Source organism: Aythya marila, assembly GCF_965140915.1.
Source record: "Aythya marila genome assembly, chromosome: 15".
Taxonomy (NCBI): domain Eukaryota; kingdom Metazoa; phylum Chordata; class Aves; order Anseriformes; family Anatidae; genus Aythya; species Aythya marila.
Window position 1 is genome coordinate 8,631,621 of NC_139056.1, and position 23,565 is coordinate 8,655,185.

Below are 23,565 nucleotides of genomic sequence, written 5' to 3' on the forward strand. Positions count from 1 at the left end.
TCATCAGATAATGAGATCTCTCCGATTAGAAGCCAATACCCGTGCGGGAGGAGAAGGGAGCAGCAGGGATCCCTTCAGAGCAGGTCTTGTGCCAGCGGGCAGTCCCTCACCCACACGGCCGGGCTGAGGGGGTCGCACCTCGCCCTTCTCACCGACCCCTCCGCTTCACGGAAAGGAAGCGAAATTCCGCGGAGCACCATTGCTGGGTTTAAAAGACCCGAAACCAGCGGGGCAGGGCCGTGCCGGGGGGCAGAAGCCCCGGCCCCGTCCCGCTCGGGCGTCGCCGCCCGCCAGGTGCCGCCCCGCCGCCGTCCCTCAGAAGATGGCAGCCGCCCGCCCCGCCCCGCTCCTCCCCGGCCCCTTCCCCTCAGGCAGGGCCGGGGCTCGCCCGCCGGCAGCCCCCCGCCCCTCGCGGCCGCTCCTCCTCCTCCTCCCCACCGCAGCCTCCCGCCGCCCTCCTTCCTCTCCCTCCTCTCCCTCCTCCACCCCCGCTCCGGGGCTCGCCCCGGCCGCGGGCCGCCCCGTCTCCCCCCCCCCCCTTTCTCTCCCCTCTCCCCGCCGCCTCCCGCGGCGCACACCTCCGCCTTCCTCCCCCTTCCTCCTCCTTCCTCCTCCTCCCGCTGCTGACGTGTGGCGCTGCCCGGCTGAAAACTCGGCGCCGCGGCGGATGCGGCGGCTCTCGGCAGCGCGGCGGCGGCGAAGATGGTGGCGGCTCCGTGCGCCCGGCGGCTGGCGCGGCGCTCCCGCTCGGCGCTGGTGGCGGCGCTCACCGTGCTGCTGCTGCAGACCCTCCTCGTCTGGAATTTCACCTCCCTCGACGCCGGCGAGGAGCAGCAGCGCGGAGGGGCCGGCCGAGAGAAGAGAGACCGCGGCGGTGCCGCCGGCGGCGAGAACCGGGAGCACCCGCAGCGCCGCGGAGCCGGCGCCCTGCACGGCAAGGCCATGGTAGGTGCGGGCAGGGCGGCCCGGGGCGCTCCGTGCCGAGGGGGCTCCGTGCCGGGGGTCGGTGCCCGCCCCGCAGGTGCCGCCGAGCCCCGGTCTCGCCGCCGGGCAGCGGCTGTGCCCCCCGCGGAGCCCCTCGCAGCCCCTCGCCCCCGCGGCTCGGCTCCTCCGGGGCTCCCCCCCGCGGCTTCGTCGCCCCCCGGAGCTCCCGGGCTCGGCTCCGGCGCGGTTCGGCGATGGGAGAGCTCGGGGGATGCTGCAGGCGGTGCCCTCGCTCCTCGGCGCGTCTCGTTTCGCGCTCGTGCAAACTCCCCGGGTTGTTGCTGAAATCCTCGAGGCCTGGGCACGCAGGGGGCCTGCCTGCCTCCCCCGGTGGTCCCCGGCTCCGGCCGGGTGGAAGGAGCCGAGCGGTGCTGAGTGCGGCCGGCGTGGAGCCCAGCACACGCCTTGGTGCCTGCCCTTCGCTCGGGAGAAGCTGCCTTTGCTTCCCTTGCAGCTCTTTCACAGGGAGGCTCAGGTTAAGTAAGTTTGGTATCGTCCCTTAAAGTATGTACACGTTTTCATCTTTTTACATCCTGAGAGAGAAAGCAGGGGCTGGGGTCAGCGATGGCTTCGTCCCTGGAATGACCAGGGCAAGGTGCTGGGAGCTGCGTCTGAGCTCATGGGCTCTGTCCCCAGCACACAGGGCAACTTCTCAGAAAGGCAGCACGTACCTGTGCTGTGTGTGCAAGGCCTTGTGTGTGTTTGAGATGGGAAATTTAAGACCCTGGCTCCCTGAATTCAGATTTTGTCTCTGTGCATCACCTTAGGTTGGTGCTTACTGTGATCGTGAGCGAACTATTCAAACTGCACGATTTTCCTCCAGCACTGGTATCTGTCTTTTCTGGGTAGCCTTTCATTTGTTCATGTTCCTTTCATTCTCCTTGAGCATTTTTCCTTCTGGGTCTCTCCATGTGGGTTAACGAAGGCTGGGCTGTGGCAGGGGTTCAGTACTGGGGCTGGTCTGCAGCCCAGCACCTGACAACTCGGGGCTCTTTAGGAAATCCTCCTCTTCCATGGGCTCTGTGACACATCAGGACGTGCACTGCTCGCAGCTGTCCTACAAACGCCCTGGCCCCGTGGCTGGTTTGCGCCCGGTGCGCTGGGCTGGGCGCTGCGCTCGGGGCTGAGCGCGTCGGCTAATGCTTTCCGTGCCGCGGCCGGAGGATGCGACCGGTTGGATGCTGGCAGCTGTGAATCACTGCTTGGTGCACACAGATTCGAGCAAAGACCTAAAGATGGAGCACTGGGGCTCCTAGTAGAAAACGTGTCTGAAAACGCTCACCGGCTGTACCAGCTTTCCCCTCGCGGGGAGACACCGGGTGTCCCACAGCTGGTGTTGCTGTAAAGAACCGTGCCCGGGGCGAGCCCTTTGTCCAGGTGATTGGGCAACGTTTCTTCAGGATGACCTTATGGCACTTGCGGCTTTGCCTAACCTGCTGGGAAGCAGCTGCTGCCCTTAAACTACTTGATCAGTACCTAAAAGCCCACACTTAAACACCTAGCGATCAGTTACGGTGTGAGGCAATTTCTGCACAAACGGCCAGGTGGCTCACTGAAGGTTCAGCTCCCAGGTACTCCTGACACGCACACAGCATTGATCTAACCCTGCACACGCTGTCTGTCTCAGAGGCAGGCCCAATTCTGATTTCAGACTCATTTCATGAGGAAAATCTCTGTTTAATGGAATTACATGATACAGAATCAGTGTGAAGAAAGATTTTTTTTTCCGTCTTCCTGCTGCTTTGTTTCCACATTAAAATTTAATTTAATGTAATGCCCAAGCAAAGTTGCTATCCTTTTCAACCCAAGGTTCCCATAGTTCGTGTATAGCAAATTGTTTTGCAACACTTGGAGGAGCTGGCTGGGGCGAGCACAGTATCGCCTTTGTATCCAGATGTCGTTGGGTTAAGCATGCCTGAGAGCCTCTCCAAGTGTTTTCAGATTTCTCTCTTGCATTTCAACCAAAAAAAGAATATTAATTTTAATGTTTCTTTTGTTTGGTAATGGAGTGGTGTGTTTTAAAATATCTTTGGGGAGTATTTTCTGAATAGGCTGCTAAGTGTTTGTCTGAGACCTACTGTTTGGTCGCTGTTCTCACTCTAAGGAAAGCCTGTACCACGGAGGAGCCCGGCTAGCTGCTTCTACAGGAGCCTTTGAGCTAAATAAAGCTACACAAACCAGATCTCCCAAACTTTGTGAGAGAGAGCTCTTCTTAAGCCCATGTCTGAAAGTTGCCATGTGAGGTTATGTGTTTTTTTTTTCATTTATTTTTGTCTCTGACCTACATACAGGACTAAAATTGTGGTACGTGTTTGACTTTACTGAGTCAGACATAAGTAGTACAAGGATTTGGTCATTTGTGTCTGTGGGAAAAGAAACATCACTCTTTGAACCAAGTGGTTAAGAAGCATTCAGATTTTTATTAAATGCTGTCAGATGCCTGTAATAAGCCATTTCATTTGAAAAATAGAATAACATTGTACTGTAGGGAAAACAAACAAATCGCCACCGTACCTGTGCCTTATTGAATATGAGTTGTCATGTTGGCAGGAAGAAACATTTTAAATTGAGCTCTTTTGCAACTGAAAACATTTACTGTGCTGGATCCCCTGGCCAGCTGCATCTGGAGCTTTCATTACTCATAAGCAGTTTCCTGCGGTTGTTCGCATTTAATTAACCCAAGTTATAGATATCTGTAAAGAAGCATGAATTGTATCAGTAGCAGTGACTTCAGTGGGTGCTTGCAGCCGTGTGTGATTTTTACAGCTATTAGGCACCCTTCGCACAGGCTTTATTTGTTCTGCAGAGCTCAAGCATTACAAGCAAGAATTAAACAACAGCATTCTGTGAAAATACTCTAAGCATGCTGCTCGGTCTCAGGATCTTTTCGTGCAGCCTGTTAGGGGTGGTGGGAGAGTCTAGTCAGTGGGAGCTCTGTGCTGGGAGCCCGAAGGAAGGGAGGAGGAATGCAAATCCCTGCTCCGGGGCTGCTGGTGACGAGAGGGAGGTGACAGCAGAGCATCTGCCGGAGCCTCGGCTTGTGCCGCAAGGCAGCCGTGCGTGTGGGGCTGTGCTCGCTCGCCCAGCTGCGGCCTCTGCCCTAGGATCCTTCGGTGGAGGCGGCGGATGGGGCCACGTACCTGCTCCATGGTGCCTGGGCCCCGTGGCACCGCTGGGTTCCTGCTGCTCCTGCTCACCGCCAAGCTGAGTGGCAGCGCATCGCTGCTTTGTCAGCCCCGTGAGTTACAGCTGGTGCCTGCTGGTGTAGGATCGAAGCCTTGCTGTAGCCTGAGACGTTGGGTATTCCCTTTCGAGAAATGGCATGTTTCTCTCAGCATGGAGCTGTCTAGGGCACCAAATGTGACTACTGATAGCTGGAAATATTCAGGAGTGGGAAATGCGAAAAGAAAGCGTGCCTGGGAACAGTGAGGGTTACCTGCTCCAACTCCAACCAAAGCTGAGCTGTGGAGGGCAGTGCTGAGGATCTGGTGCCTCTTCCTCTCATTTTCTTTTCTGCAGGGGGAAACGTGGTGGTGGCTCTTCTGCTGGGGCTGTGGAGCATTAGGCTGGCTGCATTGCTGCTCTGTGGCTGGGTCAGGTGAATGGGCTCAAGCAGGTTCTCGGGTGCAGTCCTGCACGGCCTCAGGACTGGAGCCTCGCTGCAAGGTCCCATGTGGAGTTGCACATAAGCATTAAGTGACTTGTTAAGCTCCGGAGAATGAAAGAGACTTTGCAGAGGGAAAATGAAGTGATTTCACCCCTAACTTGGAGTGTTTGCTGACATCAGTGAGGAGGTTCCATACGATACATCACAGCCAGGTGGCACCTACCTGAACCTCTTCCCCTGTTGATGCAGCCATGCAGCCTCGCTCATTTCAGCTCTGAACGCAACAAATGGGAAGGGTTTGGAAAAATGTCCAGACCTAAAAGGTGCAGGGGAGCTTAATGCGAGCTAATGATTTCTGTGTGAGCCTTTGGTCTGGTGTGCATTGGGCTCTGAAGCCCAGGTCCTCGCTGGTTGCAGCACACCTGTGGGTGTCGGTGGAACGGCTGAGCTGAGGCACCTTTGGGTGACTAAAATTCATGGCATCGAGCTACTGGGGGGCTGAACGTGATGCATGTTCTAGAGAATGGGTCTGTCGTGCTGACTTGGCCGTTAAGGACAGTTTTGCTTGTTACCAGGAGCTTCATCACCCAGCACTCCGACTTTAATAACAATGGAAAAGGAGAATGGAGACAGCTAATTATTTTGTAATGGGAAGTGGGGGGAAGGATACATCTGGAGCTGGAAGCCGCATAATGATTTTTACAAAGTCTTGGCACTTAACAAGGCACATTTTAATGCAACAAATCTTTTCGGTAGCAGAGAACTAATATTTGCATTATTTAAGAAGAGTGTTAGAACCGAATTAGATTGATGGACTCCTGCAGCAGTTACCTCATTAAGCATCTTTTCTTTGGGGATGTGGGAAGGTATTATGTGAAGTGGATCTGTGTTAATTGGTTATGCCATCTGAAGTCTTTTTCAGGCCACTGGTGTGTGTTTTGTTGCTTTTTTCCTTTAATTCCTTACTGTATGATGGGTTTTTGCAGATGTTCTCTTTGAGGTAGAGGCATATCCATTCTCTTTTTTTTAAGCAAGAGAAGACCAGCTGTTGTACAGGAGACATACAAATTCCATTTACTTACTGTCAGGTATTGCAAAATGGTTACTCTTTAGTATAAAAGGCTCTCATTATCTGCCACATCTCTCAGCTGTCTTGAGAATTATTTTTCAAAATATTTTTCCCTTCTGTATTGAAAGTCCATGATATGTGCTACAGCATCTTATTAGTGCTTGATGAAGAGACAGGAGTACAATGAAAGCACGAAATCAGCTTAATTTGCAAGAATAGTCAAGTTATATAACCTCAAGGATTAATTTTAATCAAATACTTCCTGATTTTACTTTACGGTGTTAAGATTAGGTCTGGCACTTGCGTGGATTCAACAAGAGCTTTTCCACTGACTCTGTGTGGGATCAAACACTATTTTTTCTTCTGTTCTAGGCTGATGGGTGTCTCATTCTGGCAGGTGCAGGAGCAGAGCAGGGTGCTGGCATGCTAGCTGGTGTAGGTACCAATGAGAAAGCCACTGCTTGTGTGCTGAGTTTCATTCTTCCCTGCTCCAGCCTCCTTCTTGGAAACAATGTGTGTGAAATGCATTTCAGGTGTAAAACTCACTATTTAAACTGCCACGGTGCCAGGTTTGGGCTTGAATTAGTGCAGCACACAATAGGTGTAGCACTTGGAAGTGTTTGAGTGTGGTGTTTAGAGCTGGAAGCCCAGTGCTGTTGTTCTCACCAGCCGTGTGCTACTGAGGCTGTGCTGCAGAGCCCGTGTTGGCCAGGAGGGCTCTGCCTCTGAGCCCTGGTGCCGTGTCCTCTCAGTAACCTCTGTAGCAAAGCCTTCTGAGACCCTTAGCTAAAGCAGCCTCGAGTTTGGGGGTTTCTGGTTCTTGGGTGTCGGGGCTTAGTCCTCTTTGGTCTGGTAATTGTGCGTTGGTTTTTTTCCCCCAGAGAAGCTGAGCACTGGCAAGCTCTGAGTTTGTCCCTTCCGTGTTTGGTGCCAGAGATCACAGCTGTCCTATTTTGAGCACTTAGGCTTGGGCTGAAGCTCACAAACACCAGGCTGCTAAATGAATGGAGAGAGATGAGTGCCTCCAGAAGGCAATTCAGCTCTCTGGAGACCTGAATCTCTGCGAATGAGCCAGGGAGACCGCGGCAGTTCTGCTGAGAGAGCTGCCGTGCCATGCAGGAGGCCATCCCTTCCCATACCAGATCTGCTGCTTCTGCTCCCCGGTCTGCAACTCGTGTTTAACTTCCCATTTTTCACAGAAGTGTTGTGGGTTTGAAGTAATCGGTCCTCATGAAATAGTCCAAAATGTTCAGCAAAGAATGGGACCAGCTCGTCAGCTGCCGTGTGTTGGCATGGCTCCGCTGAAGTCAGCGCACCAGCTGAGGATTCTGGACCCACAAATGTAATTATCATTGTAATAATAGCGTCAAACAAGTAATCATTATTTTTACTCTCTCTTTTCATTTCAAAATGAGAAAATGATTTCCTCTTGGATCAGTGAAAGTAATTTACATTAGGCACAATAATGGTCTACATGGAAATATAATTATTATTCATTTGTATGGCACCATCTGGGCACTAGAAGCTTTACAGACGCATGTGAGGAAAGGTCCCTGCCTGGAGGAGCTTACAAGCTGACTAGTAAGTACAGCCAATAACGCTTAAAACGAGTCCTGGGTGTCACTTCTGCAGTCCTGCCATCACCTACCTGCTCAGCATGGGGCTCCACAAGCCCTGACTCAGTGATTTCCACTTGCTTCCTCTCTGATTGGCATTAGGCAGCGTAAGGGCAGGAGGAGTCAGAGGATTGATTGGAGGGGATGAAACAGAGAACAAAGTCAGCCAGAGATGAGAATTATGCATCGGCTGCCCAGCTGTGGCCAGGCAGGTAAAGCAGATTTCCAGGCTTTGAAGCACAAGATTGTCATTGCCTCGTGGACCTCTGACTGCTGTGGCGTTACTCCCCAGCTTTGCGTTAGACAGAGGGCTGGATGCTTTCAGAAGCTTCAGTGTGGTCCAGAAGTGAAGAGAGCAGGCTCTGTAACCTGGTGGATGTAAGAATTGAGCAACAAGTGATGTTGCCTTAATTTGTATGTGGTGCAACCTTGCTGAGTTAATTCTTGAGTGTGAGGTACCAAAAGGGTCAGCACAGGACACTTAAAGCACCTGACTCCTTATTTTTAGAGATGATTAGAGGATTTCTCCAAGGGACCAGCTATTTATAGTGTGCCTATAATTGCCTTTTTTTTTTTTTTTGTGGCAATGAAATTAAACTTCACAATAAATTAGTATCAGTTTAGTATTTAAAAAAAAGCTAAAAAAAGCTCTTCATACTAGAGCGTGGTTGACTCTGAGGTCAGATCTTGAATGCTTCCCACATATTTTGTTTTCACACTGCTGCCTGCAGTGCTGCTCAGTTATATTATTAGAGGGTATTAGTAAGCGGAATGTTTATTTAAAACAATTCTACAAAGCTGAATGAGACTGCAAAGTTCAATTTAACTTGGATTTGGTTGGATGAGTCATGGGCACTCTTACTTCATACTGCAGCCTCTGCTTGTCCTTCAGCTGTACGTTTTGGTTCGGTTGGGTTGATGCAGTCTGAGTATTTTTCTCGCAGTTGATGGTATTCGCTGACTTTTCGTAATGCTGAGTCTTGGATTTCATGCTCTCTGAATTTCTGAATGGTCTCTGGTTTTGTTCTTAACTCAGCCTGTTTGTAGGTAGCTTTGTTCTTTATAATTGCATTCCTTGATTGAGGAGGACATAGGGCTCAGTTAAAACACGGTGGTTTTCTTCAAGAAAAAGCAATGAAGGTCATGACTGTATTGACTACAGGGAAGTGAGTTCCCTGAAATTACATCCAGCTCATTGACCCTTACTTGAGAAATGAACAGACAAACCTGAAAAATGACGTTTCCATGGCAAGCTCTCTTCTTGTGAGAAATGAGCAAGCTCGTGTCGTGTTGTGGGTGCAAGCGTGCTGCTTTTGTCTTGTGTCCTGCTGCAGAACTCACCGGGGTGACAGCTGGCTGTGCTCAATGCAGAGCCCTGCGGCTGCTGGGCTGTTGGTTACCTTGCTAATCGAGGAATCTTTTTCCTCAGCCTGGCAGAGTACCTGGAGCTGTAACTAGCTAAATGGCCATCTGCTAATTATTTAAATTTACATTTAACTGAAAGTTTAAACTGAGCTGCTGTGTGGAGGTGGCGTGTTACTGGGGAGCTGTATCTGGGTCATCTTGAACAGGCATGTGAAGAGAAAAGAAGCGGTCAGCAAGCTAGGATGTACTGAGGGTATCCGCTGCTGGCATGAAAAATAGCCACCTGGTGCCTGCAGAGGTCCAGATTTGGGAAGGTGGAGGTAAATACGCACGTAGGCCCCTAATTGCATTGACTTGGATGCCTCCAGGCTTGCTTACACACACACAACTTTCCATGGGTGCCCGACACAGCTGTTAAGTACACAAACAGGGGTTCAGGTGGCTACCTCAAGGCACCTCAGTTCAGCAGCGTGGCCGACCGTGTGTAAAAGCCAAGCAAACAAGCTGAAGAGGAGTCAGTGTAGTAAACAAAGCTGTTAGTGTGTGTACCAGCAGAGCAATAACACTGCGCAGCGCCTGTGCCTCAAATTGCTTACGTTTTGGCATTCGCTTGGATTGAGTTTAGTCACTCAGCTGCATAAATAGAAACTTTGAGGTGCTGTCTGCTCCAGGCGTACACAGAGCGGTACATCAGCAGCGAACTGGCTGCTCCTTCTTGGCACTCCTACAGGAAGAGACATGCGAGCCTTCAGTGTAGTATTTTGATAAGTCACTGGTTCTTATTAAAATAATAATTATGATGGTAATTATAACCGTAGCTGGCTCTCAGGCGGAGCTGCTGGGTGGAGGGAGAGGGGAGCAGGGCTGTGAAATGCTCTGAGAATAGCTCAAATCCTGCCCCTTCAGCTCCTGCATGGTGCGTGTTGGCGGGGCGCTGCCGGCCTCAGCCTCGTTCTCTGACCCAGCTCCTCAGAGCAGCTGAGGTGATGGTTGCTTACAGCATTGCTGCCATACAGCGCCGTGATCAGCTCGTGTTTAGCACCGCGTGGTTTGTGGAGTCTTCATAGCGAGATCAGGGCTTCGTGCTCCAAAATGCCTGGGTCAGGCCCTGGTAGTGTCGTGACTGGAGGGAAGGATCTGTTAGCAGGTAGTGCTGGGGCTGTGGTGGTGCTGCCCCGAGCCTCTCTAATCCGATTCCCTGTTAAACGCTTACACCAGCCAGGCTGCCACCGCCTGACCTCCTGTGCCGAGTGGCTGCAAGTGATTAACGACTATTTATTAGAAAATGACAGTCTCAAATCTGCTCATTTTCCAGACTGTAGGCAGAGATGTCCTGCCCCCCAGATATAAAATACGGTATTTTTCTGTTTTGTTTCTTTTGAAGTTGATTTCCACATCCCTGGACACTTAAGGAAAGCAAACAGCATTGCTCCTTGCCTGGCGCTCTTGTGTGGAGCTGCAGCAAGAACCTGGAGCGTGCGAGTGCTGCGATTTGCTCCCCTCTCTGGGGCTTCAGCCACGTGTCTGATGCAATGAGCAGAAGGAGAGCTCTGGTTTTAGGTTGTAGGACAAGCTTCTGTGTGGGACAGTTCAGAAAGTAACAGCTATAAAGCTCCGTGGGACCTCTGGGAGCACGTGTTTAGGTTTATCCAATTTTTAAACTCATTTATCATGCTTTCAGAGCACAGGAATTTTCTGGAAGTCCATTTCATAATGAGCCATCCTTTTGTGGGGTAATTGATACAGGGAAAGGCTCCCATACAGGTTCCCATAGCCCAGGACTTTGGTTCTGGACTTGCTGTGGGATCCATGGGCTTTTGCACATGTTCTACGCATCAGAATTTGACCCAGATGTATTTTATGTGAAATTATGAGCTTTGTCCTTATATGGCCAAATATTCAAGAAAAAAATATTTCACAGGAGTTTAAACAAGTTTGACACAGTTATGTAAAAATCCAGCCTTAGACGTTACCCCTCTGATGTGTATTGGTTGCTTCAGGCTAAGGTAAGCCTGCTAATTGTAGCAGCAGTGAGTTTGTCTCGAGCAGCTAAAGCAGTTCTTCCTGGGCCATTTTAGTAGCATTGCTGAGCTGTCGGAACGAGCAGCTATCTCAGGCTGTCCAAAAGTTATCATTAGGATATTTCTTTTTGTAGTTGAAGCCCTTTAGGGGATTTTCACTTTTAGTTGAGGATGTAAGCTTGAGGGTGAATTCTTGAAGCGATTCTCGTATCAAGGCCTTGCTCATGAATGAGTGTAACTGAGGAGGAAGGGAAGTCCTGCAGGTCGAAGGGCTCTTGGAGGGCTGTGTGTTTGGACAGCCTGGCCATCTCAACCTGTAGAGACTTTGGTTGCTCTTCAATTGTCACTGAGTTTGTAATGAGTGCTGTGGTCGCTTTCAGTTTGTAGAGTGTGGGACTTGGGTAAGTGGAAGGAAGCCCTCAAATTTTGTGCTGTCCTGGATTTAATTGAACTTCTGGGTTCTGTTTCCAGTTGAGTTACAAGACCTAAGCAGACTCAGATCTGAACCCTGGCACCGAAACAAACTGTTTGGTGGTTGAAGCCACTTGCAGCCAGGGAGCAAGGTGGTGTGTTTGTTTTGCTTAGCAGCAAACTTTTATGTTGTAATCTTGCCATCATCATGGGTACTTACTTCCTCCTGCCTGAGCATTTCTCTCATTTCTGGGGCTTTTTTCAGTGGTGGCAGAGGTGGCTCAAGGCTCAGAGTGAAGGTGCTGGGAGTTAGAGCACTGACCTCGGTAGCTTGGCGTGGGCTGTGTTGATCACATCGTTGCTTAGGAAGCAGGTTAACATAATTGGAAATGAAGTACTGCAAGTCTCTGTTAGCTGCTTGGTAAACAGTAGCTCCTTTATGGAAGGATGTTTCTCCATTGAATGACTTTGTGCCTTCTAACTTGCCTTGCCTGCTGCCTTTGAGCTGTCGCTGTCCTGGCTTAGTTGCCCGGTGCGGCTGCTTCCTGTTTGCTGCCAGGGCCACCCCTGCAGCCTTGGTGTGTCCCCAAATGTTTGCACCTGGTGCTATGGCTGGGCTGGGGGAGATGCTGCAGTGGTTTGAAAAATCTCCTTAGTAAGGTGGTGGTTAGGGTTTTTTCTGGCTTTACTGGGGTAAAATGTACTCAGGGCTTGATGCTGCCGCTCTTACATCAGCAGCGACTTGCATGCCTGTGTACCTGAGCTCCATTGTGGTCAAGTATTTGGGAGTCTTGGTGCCAACTAAGACAAGCAAGAGTTGTCCGTTTCGGTGATTGGCTGGGATTTTCCAGATCAACTATCACTTGGCAATATTTTGTTTTGCAGTAACCAGTTTAAATGAGCCTAGAACTTGGCAGGTCAACTCTTGGAGCAAGTTTGGGCTCTTCTGATAGCCAGGTGCTTCTGTAAATCTTCACTTTGCTGTTCAATGTTGGTTCAGACCTCGGTCGTTACCCTGTGTAAGCATGATGTGTGAGGGGTGGTTGGACAGGACTCATTTTGGGACACCTATACCAAACGAATTTCAGCTTTTTCAGCATATGTATGTTTGCTGTAGGTTGAAGACAGAGGTCTGTAAGAAGTCGAGTAATACAGTGCACTGAGAATAAGCTGTGGTTCTGCAGAGCTACTGGCTCTGCTAGGAGCTGAAGGGCAGAGTGATGTGAAATGATGAAAGAATAGTCATATGAATGTCATCATGGTAGGGTTTTTATGTATTTTTTGTATGTTCATTTAAGTTGTTGGGCTCGAATGCATTTTAAAACAAAGGTTTTTCTGTTGTCTTAAAGTGTTCTGAAACACTAAAAAAAAAATGTATTTGGTAGAAACTCTTCTTTATGTGAGTTTTATAAATACTGGTTCTGTAAAAGCCTAAAACCAATCTGAAGTGACTGTGTTGGGCAGTAACTGAAAATCCAAATAACATGCCGAATTCTTTTGGTTTTCCATTCCTTACCTGCTGTGTTCTGAACAGAGGCTGACTGCCGCAAGAGAGACCTGGCTGGGAAGGGATGGCCGGAGTCCCTGCCTGTTCCTGCTGGCTGCAGTGGAATTCCTTAACGGTTGTTTTCTGTTTTTAGTATTTTTAGGAGTGCTGAAACTTGTAATTCAGGATTCTTGAAGGCCTTTAGTATACTGCTGGCCTTGCTGGGTCTCTTTCTAAATCATGCTACATGAGTGATTTCAGCTCATGTTGAATTAGGGAAGATGCTCGTGCAGGAGGAGTGCTCTCTGAGCAGTGCTTGGTGCACGGAAGTGTTATTTTGATGGAAGGTATGTTAAATCTGTCTGTGCTGCGTTATGCTTTACCTCTAATGCTCTCAGGCAGCTTTTAAGTCGTACTTCAGTAACTGTTTGCTGGTGGACTACTTTGAAGGCAGCGGGTAGGGTTTCTGAAGCGGTTTAAAATGCCTGCTTTGTCTTCCAGTTAACCTGTGTTAGAGTTTAATTTCAATGTATTGATCCCTGCTTAAGGAGATACCCAAATGACTCCTACGTGGTGGGCAAGGTTAGGGTAAACCACAACCATTTATGTTGAAGGACGGTGCTGTAGCTGATCAGCTCGTACAGTGTGCCAGTATGGGTGAGAAGCCGAACAAACCCTTGGGTTACAGAAGAAAATCAGCGTGTCCCAGGCAGGGCTGCAAACGGCCTGGGCAGGACACTGCTCGTGTGGTGCTCTCATGGAGGAGGAGAACCCAATTTGTTCTTTTTTCAGTTTGCAAATAAAAATGACTGCTGACAGAACAATTGCCAGCCCTCGTCCTACACAGGTAGGTTGTGTGAGCACCTTCCGTGCTGCAGCAGCAGCAATTGGAGATGAGACACTGATGGCTGCTGCTGAAGGTCCAGGCCCTGACTGCACGCACGGGCTGTGGCAGCTGCTCCTGCTGCAGAGCTGTTGGTGGGAGGGAACCCTCTCCATCATCTTGCTGCTATGTCTGTAAGCAGGATATTTTTTCTGTGAGCTGTGCAAATCTGTGGCCTAAAACCTGTGCTCAGCCTGGAGGTAAGCAGTGGAAAGAACGGTTTCCAGCCAGCGTTTGCTTGCTGTTAGTGAAGGCTTGTGTGTCTTTGCTCTTCTGCTTTTATTTTAGGAATTTAATGCTGATTTTTATGAAGTCCTTTGGTTTGCACATATCAACATAAATATCAATATCTTCTGAACATGTCTCTTATATTGCAAGCCTAATGTTACTTGTAGGATTGCCAATCTCCTTAAGTAGTCCTTTTGTGTATGTATGAAGGGAAGAAAAACAAAAACCTTTAGCCATTACAGCTGCTGCATTGTGGGCACTAAGTCCTTGAGAAGAAGCTTTTCTATTATCCCTAATGCTCTAAAGCTAGCTGAATAAACAAAACGAACACAGATGTTTCCTCACTGGTGATGCAGTTCATAAGACCCCTGCTAAAGGCATGAGTCAGCTGCGAGTCCGACTGCTCTGTGCATGCAGAAAGCAGTTGACCAAACGATGCAGGCGTTACTCAAGAAACCTTCCTGCTAGGCTGGACGGGCTTGCTGAAGAATACTTTGTGTTCCCAATTTATTAACCATTTAATGAATTACCAGGATATGTTTAAATTAACACAAGGGCTGCTTTCTTGCCAGGCATAGAATTGGTGAGGGTGCTGTGATGAGATGCTGAGGTTGTGCCCGGGTCATGGAGGGATGGTCTGGGCCAGGCGGTAGGCATCTGCCTGTTGTCCTGGGGAGCTGCTGCCTTGGCCAGTATTGAGTGAAAACAGAATCCAGATGGGGGCTAGCTGGGGCCCTGAGCAGGTAGTTTAATTCTGGCTAAACTCTGGCTATGGCAACTAAAGCAGTCTTATAAAAATGTTTCTCCATGCATCCAGACAAAAGAGCGGGAGCTATGAGTTCATTACAATTGGTATTTAGTGACAGAGTTGCTAATGTGGTCAGTCTGCCTCCACGTCTGCTCTGTTTGCCTGTTCTGTTACCCTTGTTTGGGTAATTTGCTGCAGGATGGAGATCTTTCGGTTTACAGAGTCAAGTTTGACAATGCAGGTGAGAAGAGGGGAGTGGAAGCAATACCTGGTTTTGGGGGGCATCTGAGGCATAGTGATGGCCGTGTGCTGGGAGAAAAGGGTGCTTCCACGGTACCCAGATCCTAACCAGCTTTCACAGCTAGCCTTGAGATGAGGGAATGGTTTGTCCGGTACAGCAGGTGCTTAAGGCAAGCTTGAGAAATCTGACCACTTGCATCCTTCCTGTCAGTGCAGGATTTGATACTGTGTTTTTAAAAAAAGAAAGAAAAAAAATATGACACTTTTTTTTTTTTTTTTTGCATGTGTGTGCAAGCACTTATGTTTTAGTAATTATTTTAGACTGAAATATTTATAGGGATTTTAGAGGTATAAGTTGCTGTCGGAAGACAACCTCAGTCACCTAGCTCATGAATCGTTGGAAGTGACGTGTGTGGGATGCTCCTGTCACAGAGCTGCTGACTTCTCTTACTGCTCTCTTAACTCCTGACTCCTCTGGGTAACTCCTGTTGCTCTCATCCCCAGCTCCCTTTTGGCAGAAACTTCCTCCCTGATTCCCACGTCAGGCTGAGCTCGCTGGTGGCTCCGTGTGACACATGGAAACACTCAGCTGCGTGTTCAGGCGCTGCGCTGTGGCCTGGCTGCTCCCTGGGGCCCACATGTGAGCAGTTGTATGGGGCTGCTGAGCACGCTGCGGGGTGGTACCAGGGGTGCTGGAGGCTGGAGCTTTGGCCACCCCCATCCCACCCGAGGTGCGTGCCGACAGCCCGCTGCTCGCGCTGGGATGAGCTTTCTGGTCAGGTTCTGCCTCAGCCGTGGAAACTTGTTCTCATTCCCGTAGCTGTGATCCCTTGCTTACTGGCACGTTCTTGCTTTCCAAAGATTAGATTTTTCTGCTCTCCCTTTAATCCTTTATCCTTAGTGATGTGCATCTCTGCTCCTCCCTTCTGCTTCTGAGCCGGGCAGTTCCTTGTGCTGAGGGTTTGAGCAGCGCAGTCTGGTTCCCTTTGCAGAGACAGATCCGCTTTGATCAGCAGAAAAAGCAAGTGATTGTAGAAGTATGCATGGTGCACTTTGCATACTGGGAGTGTCTTTGTAGCTGGTGCCTGGTGTATTGCCTCTGGCAGCGTGTTCCTGGCGTGCAGCTTCCAGTTGTGCAGCGAGAGACCTTGGCAAACACTTCACCTTTGGTCAACACACAGCCTGGTTAGATGCTGCACGATGTAAATACGGGCTTGTCAGCAAGGGAAAACAATGGCAACATAAGTGAAGGGGTGAATTTGAGACCTGGCGCATTTGGTATTGAGTCCTCACGTGGGCACTTTGATCCCACGTGCAAGGTGATGCCCTGTGGCTTGGCCTGAGCCGCTCCCAGAGCTGGCTTGGTTTGGCTCCCAGACATGCTTGGAATCAACTGCATGGGCAGCAGGGGAGGATTAGTTCTGGGCCAGTCCACTGACTCCTACGTGCACAACTTGTTTCAAAATATTAATATTTTGATCATTTATTCTTCATATAAGTAGAGAACAGCAAGAAGGAGTTAGGTGTTTCTCATTTGCCAAAGTTGCTATTTTTAATCATGTTCTTCAGGAGCCCTTTCAACAGTAGTGCTTACGGTATGTTGGTATCCGTGAGATTTTGCTTGTTTTTACACCAGATCTAAGGAAAATGTCATTTTTCTAACTCTGCATGATGTGTCTCTAGTTTTCTGCTTTGGGTGGCAGCTGGAGGGGTCAGAGATGACAAGAACCAACACAAACTTGACTGGGAGACTCTTCGTGGCGTATGTTGTGCTAACACAGGGTTACCTCGTGTGCTGCTCTGCAGTGCCGCCTGTGCTGGCTTTGGCTGACTGGTGATGGCTGACTCCTCCTTTGCATCCCATTTTGCGCTGATGGCAGTTTTGTGCCACGGCTGACTTTTATCTCTGCAGACAGTCGGTGTGGAGCCTGTGCAGAACTTACTCAGAGGCCCTCAGCAAACCAAGGGACAGGATAAAAGCAGAGCAAATAGCGCAGAGGAATCCGTCACGGCTTTCTGCTCCAAGGTGGATTTTTATCCTAAAGTAGAAAGTACATTGGGAAGTCTGCTTGAAGCCACTGTAAGCAGAAGTGGAAATGTGAATAATGGAGGGGGCAAATCTCTTTCGATCAGCTGGAAAATTTATATTTGATAATAGTGGTGGCTGGAGGAAAATGTATTGAAGTGGCTACGTCCCAAGTCTTGGGGTCTTAAATAATGTGCTTTAGGAAATAGCTGCTGAGTTTATATTCTCTTACTCGATCAGAAAGCCAGATTGGAAGGGATGATCATGCTTCTGAGGCAGTAAAATGTGCAAGTGAACTCTCTGAAGTAGCAAGATAAAATACACACTTACTTTTGTTTTTCCATTTCCTTGGAAATTACTTCTTTGCTATGTGTATGTTCTTTATGATACCAGCTGCTTTATGAGAAGCATCTTTCTGCGCTGCTTTTCAATACTAGCACCAGGAAAAGGCTGATAGTTATTTATATGGATGTTAGAGGAGCCCGTGGAAACAGGGCATAGCACGTTTGTTATGTTTTGTAAGTAGAGTGGGGAAAAAAAACACACAAATTTCTGCTTTGTATAGGTATGTGTCTGCTCAAAGAGCGCTGTGGTTTGTGTCCTGCAAGCATGGTGTAACACAGTGCTGCATAACGGAAAGTTACAAACTGTGTTTGAGATACATACCCCATTGTAGGGGGTATGCACTATTAACTGTACTATAATTAAGTGTGGAAGCAGTTTTTTTGGGAGGTGGTGAATTTTCCAATGTTGAAGGCTCTGGGGTGCACAGCAGTTCTTGTGGTGCAGGTACTGCGGGGGGTGCAGGTACTGCGGGGGGTGCAGGTACTGCGGGGGGTGCAGGTACTGCGGGGGGTGCAGGTACTGCGGGGGGTGCAGGTACTGCGGGGGGTGCAGGTACTGCGGGGGGTGCAGGTACTGCGGGGCGCTCTCCCCAGGCCTCTGCCATGCGGGTCTTTGGCCCTGCCAGGCCCGTAGCTGTGAGCCTGGGGTGGGAAGGAGTCCAAGGCCCGCATCCAGGGCTTCAGGAGGAATTCTGTCCTTGGCATAGGATTCATCAACATCGCCATGCAGGAGCTTTACTTGATGTTAATGGTTTATTAGCTAGGCTCAAGGATGCGGTACTACTTCGTGTTTCTAATTTCTGCCCTCCCAATGTCTCTTAGAGATGAATTACCAAAGGACAGCGAAACTTCTAATGTAATGTGCTGTGTGAATTCTCTGCTCTTTGAAAATGGTGGCAGAACTCCCACTTACTGCAGACAGGTTACGTTTTCACCTTAGGGCTCAAAACAGTTGCTCCAATTCTTATATTCTGGGTTAGGAACAGCTGGCACAGCTGTCAGACCCGAAATACTCAGTACTGGGCAGTAGTGACTGGCTGCCTTCAGTCACCTGCAGCCTTCCACCACTTTGACATTTGTTTCTAAGCTTAGCTTGATGTTTCCTTGAACATTTCAAATTGAAAATCAAGCTCAGCAAATTCACATTGCCAAAGCGGCATTACACATTCTGCCCTTCTTTAAAGCAGCGTGGCATGATGTGACATTTATATGATGGCATCCTGACATCCCGAGCTAATGTTTCGGGTTCTTCTGTCAGTGGGAAGCAGTTGTGTTTTTTTTTCCTCCCTGCTTATGAAATGCACTTGTCCCAGATATGCCATTAGGTAAATAGACGTAGCAGAAATGGCTTTCCCTGCGCCACGTTTACAGAGAAACCAGCCAGGCTCAAATGTACACCCATACATATGTACATCTATATGAATGTGTGTATATATGCACATTCCCCACAGCCTGTTCAGAAGCCGTGGGGAGGACAGGAATTGCAGCCTGGAAGCTGAAGGCCAAAGGGTTAAAGCTTCCCCCAGGGCCTGTCCCTCGCTGCACGCTGCAGGAGTGCCGCAGGGCTTTCCTGCCTGCTGAAGCAGCCTGAGACTCCGGGTGTTGTAGCACAGGGAAAGGCAAGGACACTGCATCAGTCTGGGGTAAGTCTCGAGGGAAAAGAACTTGGATAACAAGGTGAGATTTGTATTCAGGCAAAGCTCAGGTGCTCAGAGAGCAGGGCTGCGTGCTGTTACTCAGACTGGCTTCTTGATTCTTAACAAAATTGCTATTAGTCTTTTGCAGCCCATCCAAAAGCTCTTGTCACATTTGATTTCAGGTTAAAACTGTGCAAAGCCTTCAGTTGCTTTGTGTTGCTTTTGTTTGTGTTTTAAATAACCGCACTTAAATTCTCCTACTCCTCCAGATGAGACATGGTCTACTGCTTTTTTTTTTTTCTTCTCTTTTAGTGATTTTTTTCTGGTGACTGTAACACAAGTTGCCAAGTGAATTTTTGTTTCATGTTTGCAACATGACAAAGTATATCCTGGGCACGAGTGCTACATAGCTGGATCAGAAAGGCACAATAAGAGATTTGGAAAGCAGCCGGTCTTTATCTAAAAGAAACGGTGGTGACCTCTTAACAGCATAGGAGTGTGATATTTTGTTACTTCTTTGTGGTCTCCTCCACTCTTGGGGTTGTCAATGGGATCCTACCCATCTCTTGCCAGTTTGTGTTTTTTTCCCCCGTGTTCATGTATGTGTCATCAGAAGTTTGAAGATGAACAGCTGAGTTTCTGCGAAAAGCAAACAGCCTTGCTAATCTTCTCGAAGCTATCAGTGAAATAGATGATCAAGAGGTGAGGAATTTGGGTGCGGGGTAGTGATGAGCAGCTCCAGTGGGGCTGCTGACAGGAGACCCCAAGAGCAGGTCAGCAGTTTAGCAGCAAGAAGCAGAGTCCTGCTGTGAGTAGGAGCTGCCTGAAAGATTCTAAGGAAAGATGAGAAATTCATCATTTTTTCCCACTATTGCAAAATGTACTCTGAGGGTTTTCTGAGCTCCAAAGCCTCAGAAAAATTCAGTGTAAATTCAGTGGCCTTACCAAGAGAGGGGTTGTATGCACCTTGGTCCTCGAAATAACTGCTCTGTTTTTGTGTGTGTGAGCCTGCTCCAGGTGAGTTGTCCATGAAGGTCTGGTCCTGGCTGTCCTCGAGTGCTGCTGGGTGCTGCATGAAGCAGCAGCCTCATGGCCTGGCTCTGCAGGTGGGACGTGCAGCACCAGCTGGGCTTCTGAGCATGTGCTTCCTCTGTCGTAGCCAGCCTGGCACTTTTATTTATGATGCTCCTGAAAAATCGGTGGATATTCTGACACAGGGACTCAAAACAAACAAGAGCCTCCCCTAACCTCTGCTTTGAAGCGAAGTGGAGCTGTTCCTTTCTTCCTCAAGAGCTGTTCTTGTAACACAGGCTGGCAATTCTGTGCGTCGCTGAGATCACTTAGATCTATATTTAAAAAAGCCTTCATAAAAGAAAGAACAGGTCTTCCTTTCTTGGCTTACTCACTTTTTTCCCCACTTACAGGGGAAAAAACACTTTTTTTCTTTCAGGAAGCTGAAAGATCTCAGGAGGCAATTTCCCTCTGTTTGAGCTGCTTCTCAGTACCAGGCAGGGATGTCATCCTGGAGGAGAGCTCAGGTGTCCTCTTTAGGGAGTGCTTGGAAGGTGCTGTGGTCCAGGATATGTGCGCTTGGTAAAACTTGACAAGCTTATCTGAGGTAACAGCCGATCAGAAGTACCACCTCGGATGCAGGGGTGAGATGCCAGTTAAAACCACACAGGAACTGGTGCACACTGGCCAGGTTCACTGGCTCACTGTTTGTGTACCTTTCTGGTTGCCTGGTGCTGTCTTTCCTGCTTCAAAAAACGGCAAGTTCAAATGTGATAGCAGGTCATAAGATACCAGGCTGGCCCTCAGAGCCTTATCTTAGAAAGTAAGATGTGCTTGCAGTTGGCTGAGTGCATCAGAGTAAGCCCAAATTAGGTCCTGTATAGTAAACTTGGAGGAATACAAGGTGACACAGCCACTGAGGCGCTGTCCTTGTTAGTTTATCTTTGCTGTCTGGCAGTTTTTCAGAAACTACCAGTGGACACATTATATATTCACTGCTTTAATAGTTCTTGCTGCCAGCTTACAGCTGGCAGTGTGTTTTATGGGTTTCTAAATCATTTAAAATGTTGCATCTCAGGGTAAGACTGTGTGCTGAATCGATGAGTTTTCATGATAAGTAGAACAGATATGCCAAAGATGGAGGAATTAATACTGTGTGAAGACCCTAGTTTTATAATTTCAAATTAATTCATAGCCTGAATTATCTTTTAATTTATAAGGTATCAATAATATTTACCTTAAGTTTTGGTGCTCTAGCAGTAACTTCAAATTCAAGTTAGGAGCTGCAGTTCAGGCCCTCGAGCAAAGTGTCCCAGCACCACTGCAGTGCCTTTACCCTGCTGCAGTTCCCCACGGAGAGACCTTCCTGCTGATTCCCTGCAGAGAAGAGAACCGTGCACTTAATCCTTGTGAAGAAGACTACGTGTAGATGACTGTAGTCCTGCACAGTGCAAGTAGTTTTTCCTCAGTGTCTTATCCTGTGTGTCCTGAGTTCGGAGGATGCTGGGTTTGTTGCTGGGAGAGGGAGGAAGAAGCAGACCGTGCTGGGAGACCTCCTGACTCTGCAGGGGAGTACAGGACAGGAGTCTGAAGTTTTACTCATCTTGACCTTTTTTTGGCCTCGGCTGGCCTCTGTGCCTCTGCTGCTTTCTGCAGTCAGTCTTTTGTCTCTGTGGATCTTGTTAGTTTTCTTTGAAGCAGGAATGCTGCTTCTCTCTGCTCAGCACAGGGAGGCCCCACTCGCAGTGGAGGTAGTCAGGGGCTTTTGTGTTGCAGGTAATGATGGGTCCTGTTATAAATAAACCAAAGTAAACAAACCAAAACACAAGTGTGGATGTGCCTCAGGTTCGAAGGCAGGTTTGTGCATAAGTTTCTGTTCAATTTGAGGAAACTCAGGTGTGTTACAAAAGAACTGCTAAGCTGGAGCTTCCTGCAAATACAAAGGGTTTTCTTTGGCTTTTTTCCCTGTGTCTAAATTGTCCAGTAAAATGTGCCTCCCAAACTCCTGTTTTACTAGTTTAACATACCTAATTGGTCCAAGGATGTTTATGAAGCTATCATCAGAGGCAAGCTGCTTTCTCTTTATTGAAGGTTTTTTTGCAACTTTCTACAAGACTTGCTGAAAACTTCATTGTTGTCTCCTGAAGTTTTGCTTTGTGTGTTTTACGGCTGCAGACTTCCATCAGATTCTCTTCAGAGCTCTAGCGCATCCTATTTTATAGAAAAATTCTACAACACAGTTTCATAGCTTTACTGGGAATTTTGATTCCCCTAGGCTTTCCTGGCTGCAAGCAGGCTGATGTACAGACATGGCTGGTATGTGTTGCTGTACAGAAGCACACAGGGGTGTTACAAAGCGTGTGCTGTGTGGCGATGGTAGTTACATTGGCCCTTGGGCTTCAGTGATGGTAAAAGAGTAAAAATGGAGTTGTCTCATAAGGCTGTTACACTGTGAGAAACTAAAGGAACTTCAGTGTGATCTTTTCATGCAAAGATGTTCTTCGTTTGGCTTTCTGATTATTCATTAGCTTGTCAAACTCTTCCTCTACTGTTTATCATTTTGTTTTAAGTATCTGGTAAGTTCTGATTTGCCTGAAGTTGTCCTAGTTTGGAAGAGGAAAAGTTTAGGAGCTCTGAATTGGTTGCTAGAACAACAGTCTCTAAGAAAAGCTGTGGTTTTGAACAGTAATTCCAAGAAAAAATGGTTGGAAGCATTGTTTTTCTGTTAAGTGTAGCTACATAAAATTCTCAGATTGGGATCTCACAAACAATTAATGCCTTCAGACAGAGCCCCACGCAGATGCTTTGTCCAACTCTCTCAAAGTTACAAAAAGAATTAGTGCTGTCTCTGGAGTGAACCTGCAGGAGTTTGGAAAGTCACCCTGTTAATGTGATTGATTTTACATCAAGGATAAATCTTTCCTTCAACACCCAAGTGCAAAGGGTCACACGCTTGCATGGAATAACTAAGTGTGTGCGTGACTTCAGAACCTGCAGGAGAGAAAGGAAGGAGCGTTTCCAAACAAAAATGCCTGCTTTGGTTCTCTGGACGACGAGAGGCCTGGTGAGGACTCTGTCAAGGAAAAACTTCTGGTAGGCTTTTTGTCAGGACTCTGTCAGATGCGTGTCTCAGGATGGAGATGTGCAGCGTTGTCTTCTCTTGGGGCTACCACTGCAGTGGGTTGACTAGCACAGGCAAAAAGCTGTCTGAGCACGACTGGGAATGCGGCACCACAGTCACCTGGTAAAATCAGTGATAAATACTGGCTTGTTTGGAGCATCCCCAAAAGCCCCGGGCACTGTCGAGTCTGCCCCATTACAAGCTGGTGGGGGAGGCGTGCAGGCCCCTTGTGGTGCCATCGCCCACCAGCATCCCCCTGCACCACCCTGCCAAGGGCAGGCGCCTCATAAAAAAATGCATTTGTCTGCCAAAGTGTTCTAGGATGGGGGAAAAGTAAACCAACTTTGCTTGTGGTCAGCACATGCTTGGTCTCTGTTGCCATCATATCTTTGCATTTATGGAGGATCTTGGCAGTTTTGCTTGGCTTGTCCAAGGTAACCAGGCCGTGTGTTGCTCCTGCTCCTCTGCACGTGTACTCAGATGCTGTGAGCAGTTCCTGCATTACAGTAATTAGTCGTTAAGGGCTGTCACCGTGCCAGCATCGATTTCTCAGTTGCAACAGGCTTGTGTGTAAGGTGATGGCCCAGAGCCACGAATTCGGGTGCCCTACTCCCACTCCTGACTGCGTTGGTTGGAAGTACCTGCAAGGTGGCTTACCTGGGAGCCCTCCGTGCTGCTGCTTGGGTCATAGGGCGAGCGCTTCCACGTGAGTGAAGGCCAGAACAGGAGCCTTGGTGGGTGCAGGGGAGCCTGTGCTGGATTGCTGTA

The 23,565-nt window shown here is 48.7% G+C and overlaps 1 protein-coding gene across 1 annotated transcript in view; it reads left to right on the top strand.

Moving 5' to 3' along the window:
- Positions 1-557: 557 nt before the first annotated feature.
- Positions 558-23,565, top strand: part of XYLT1 (xylosyltransferase 1) — a 192,022-nt gene continuing 169,014 nt past the window's right edge. The window contains exon 1 of the mRNA XM_082772657.1: positions 558-945. Within this exon, the coding sequence (XP_082628783.1) occupies positions 703-945 (243 nt within the window). The 5' untranslated portion in view covers positions 558-702. The remainder of the gene's footprint in view (positions 946-23,565) is intronic.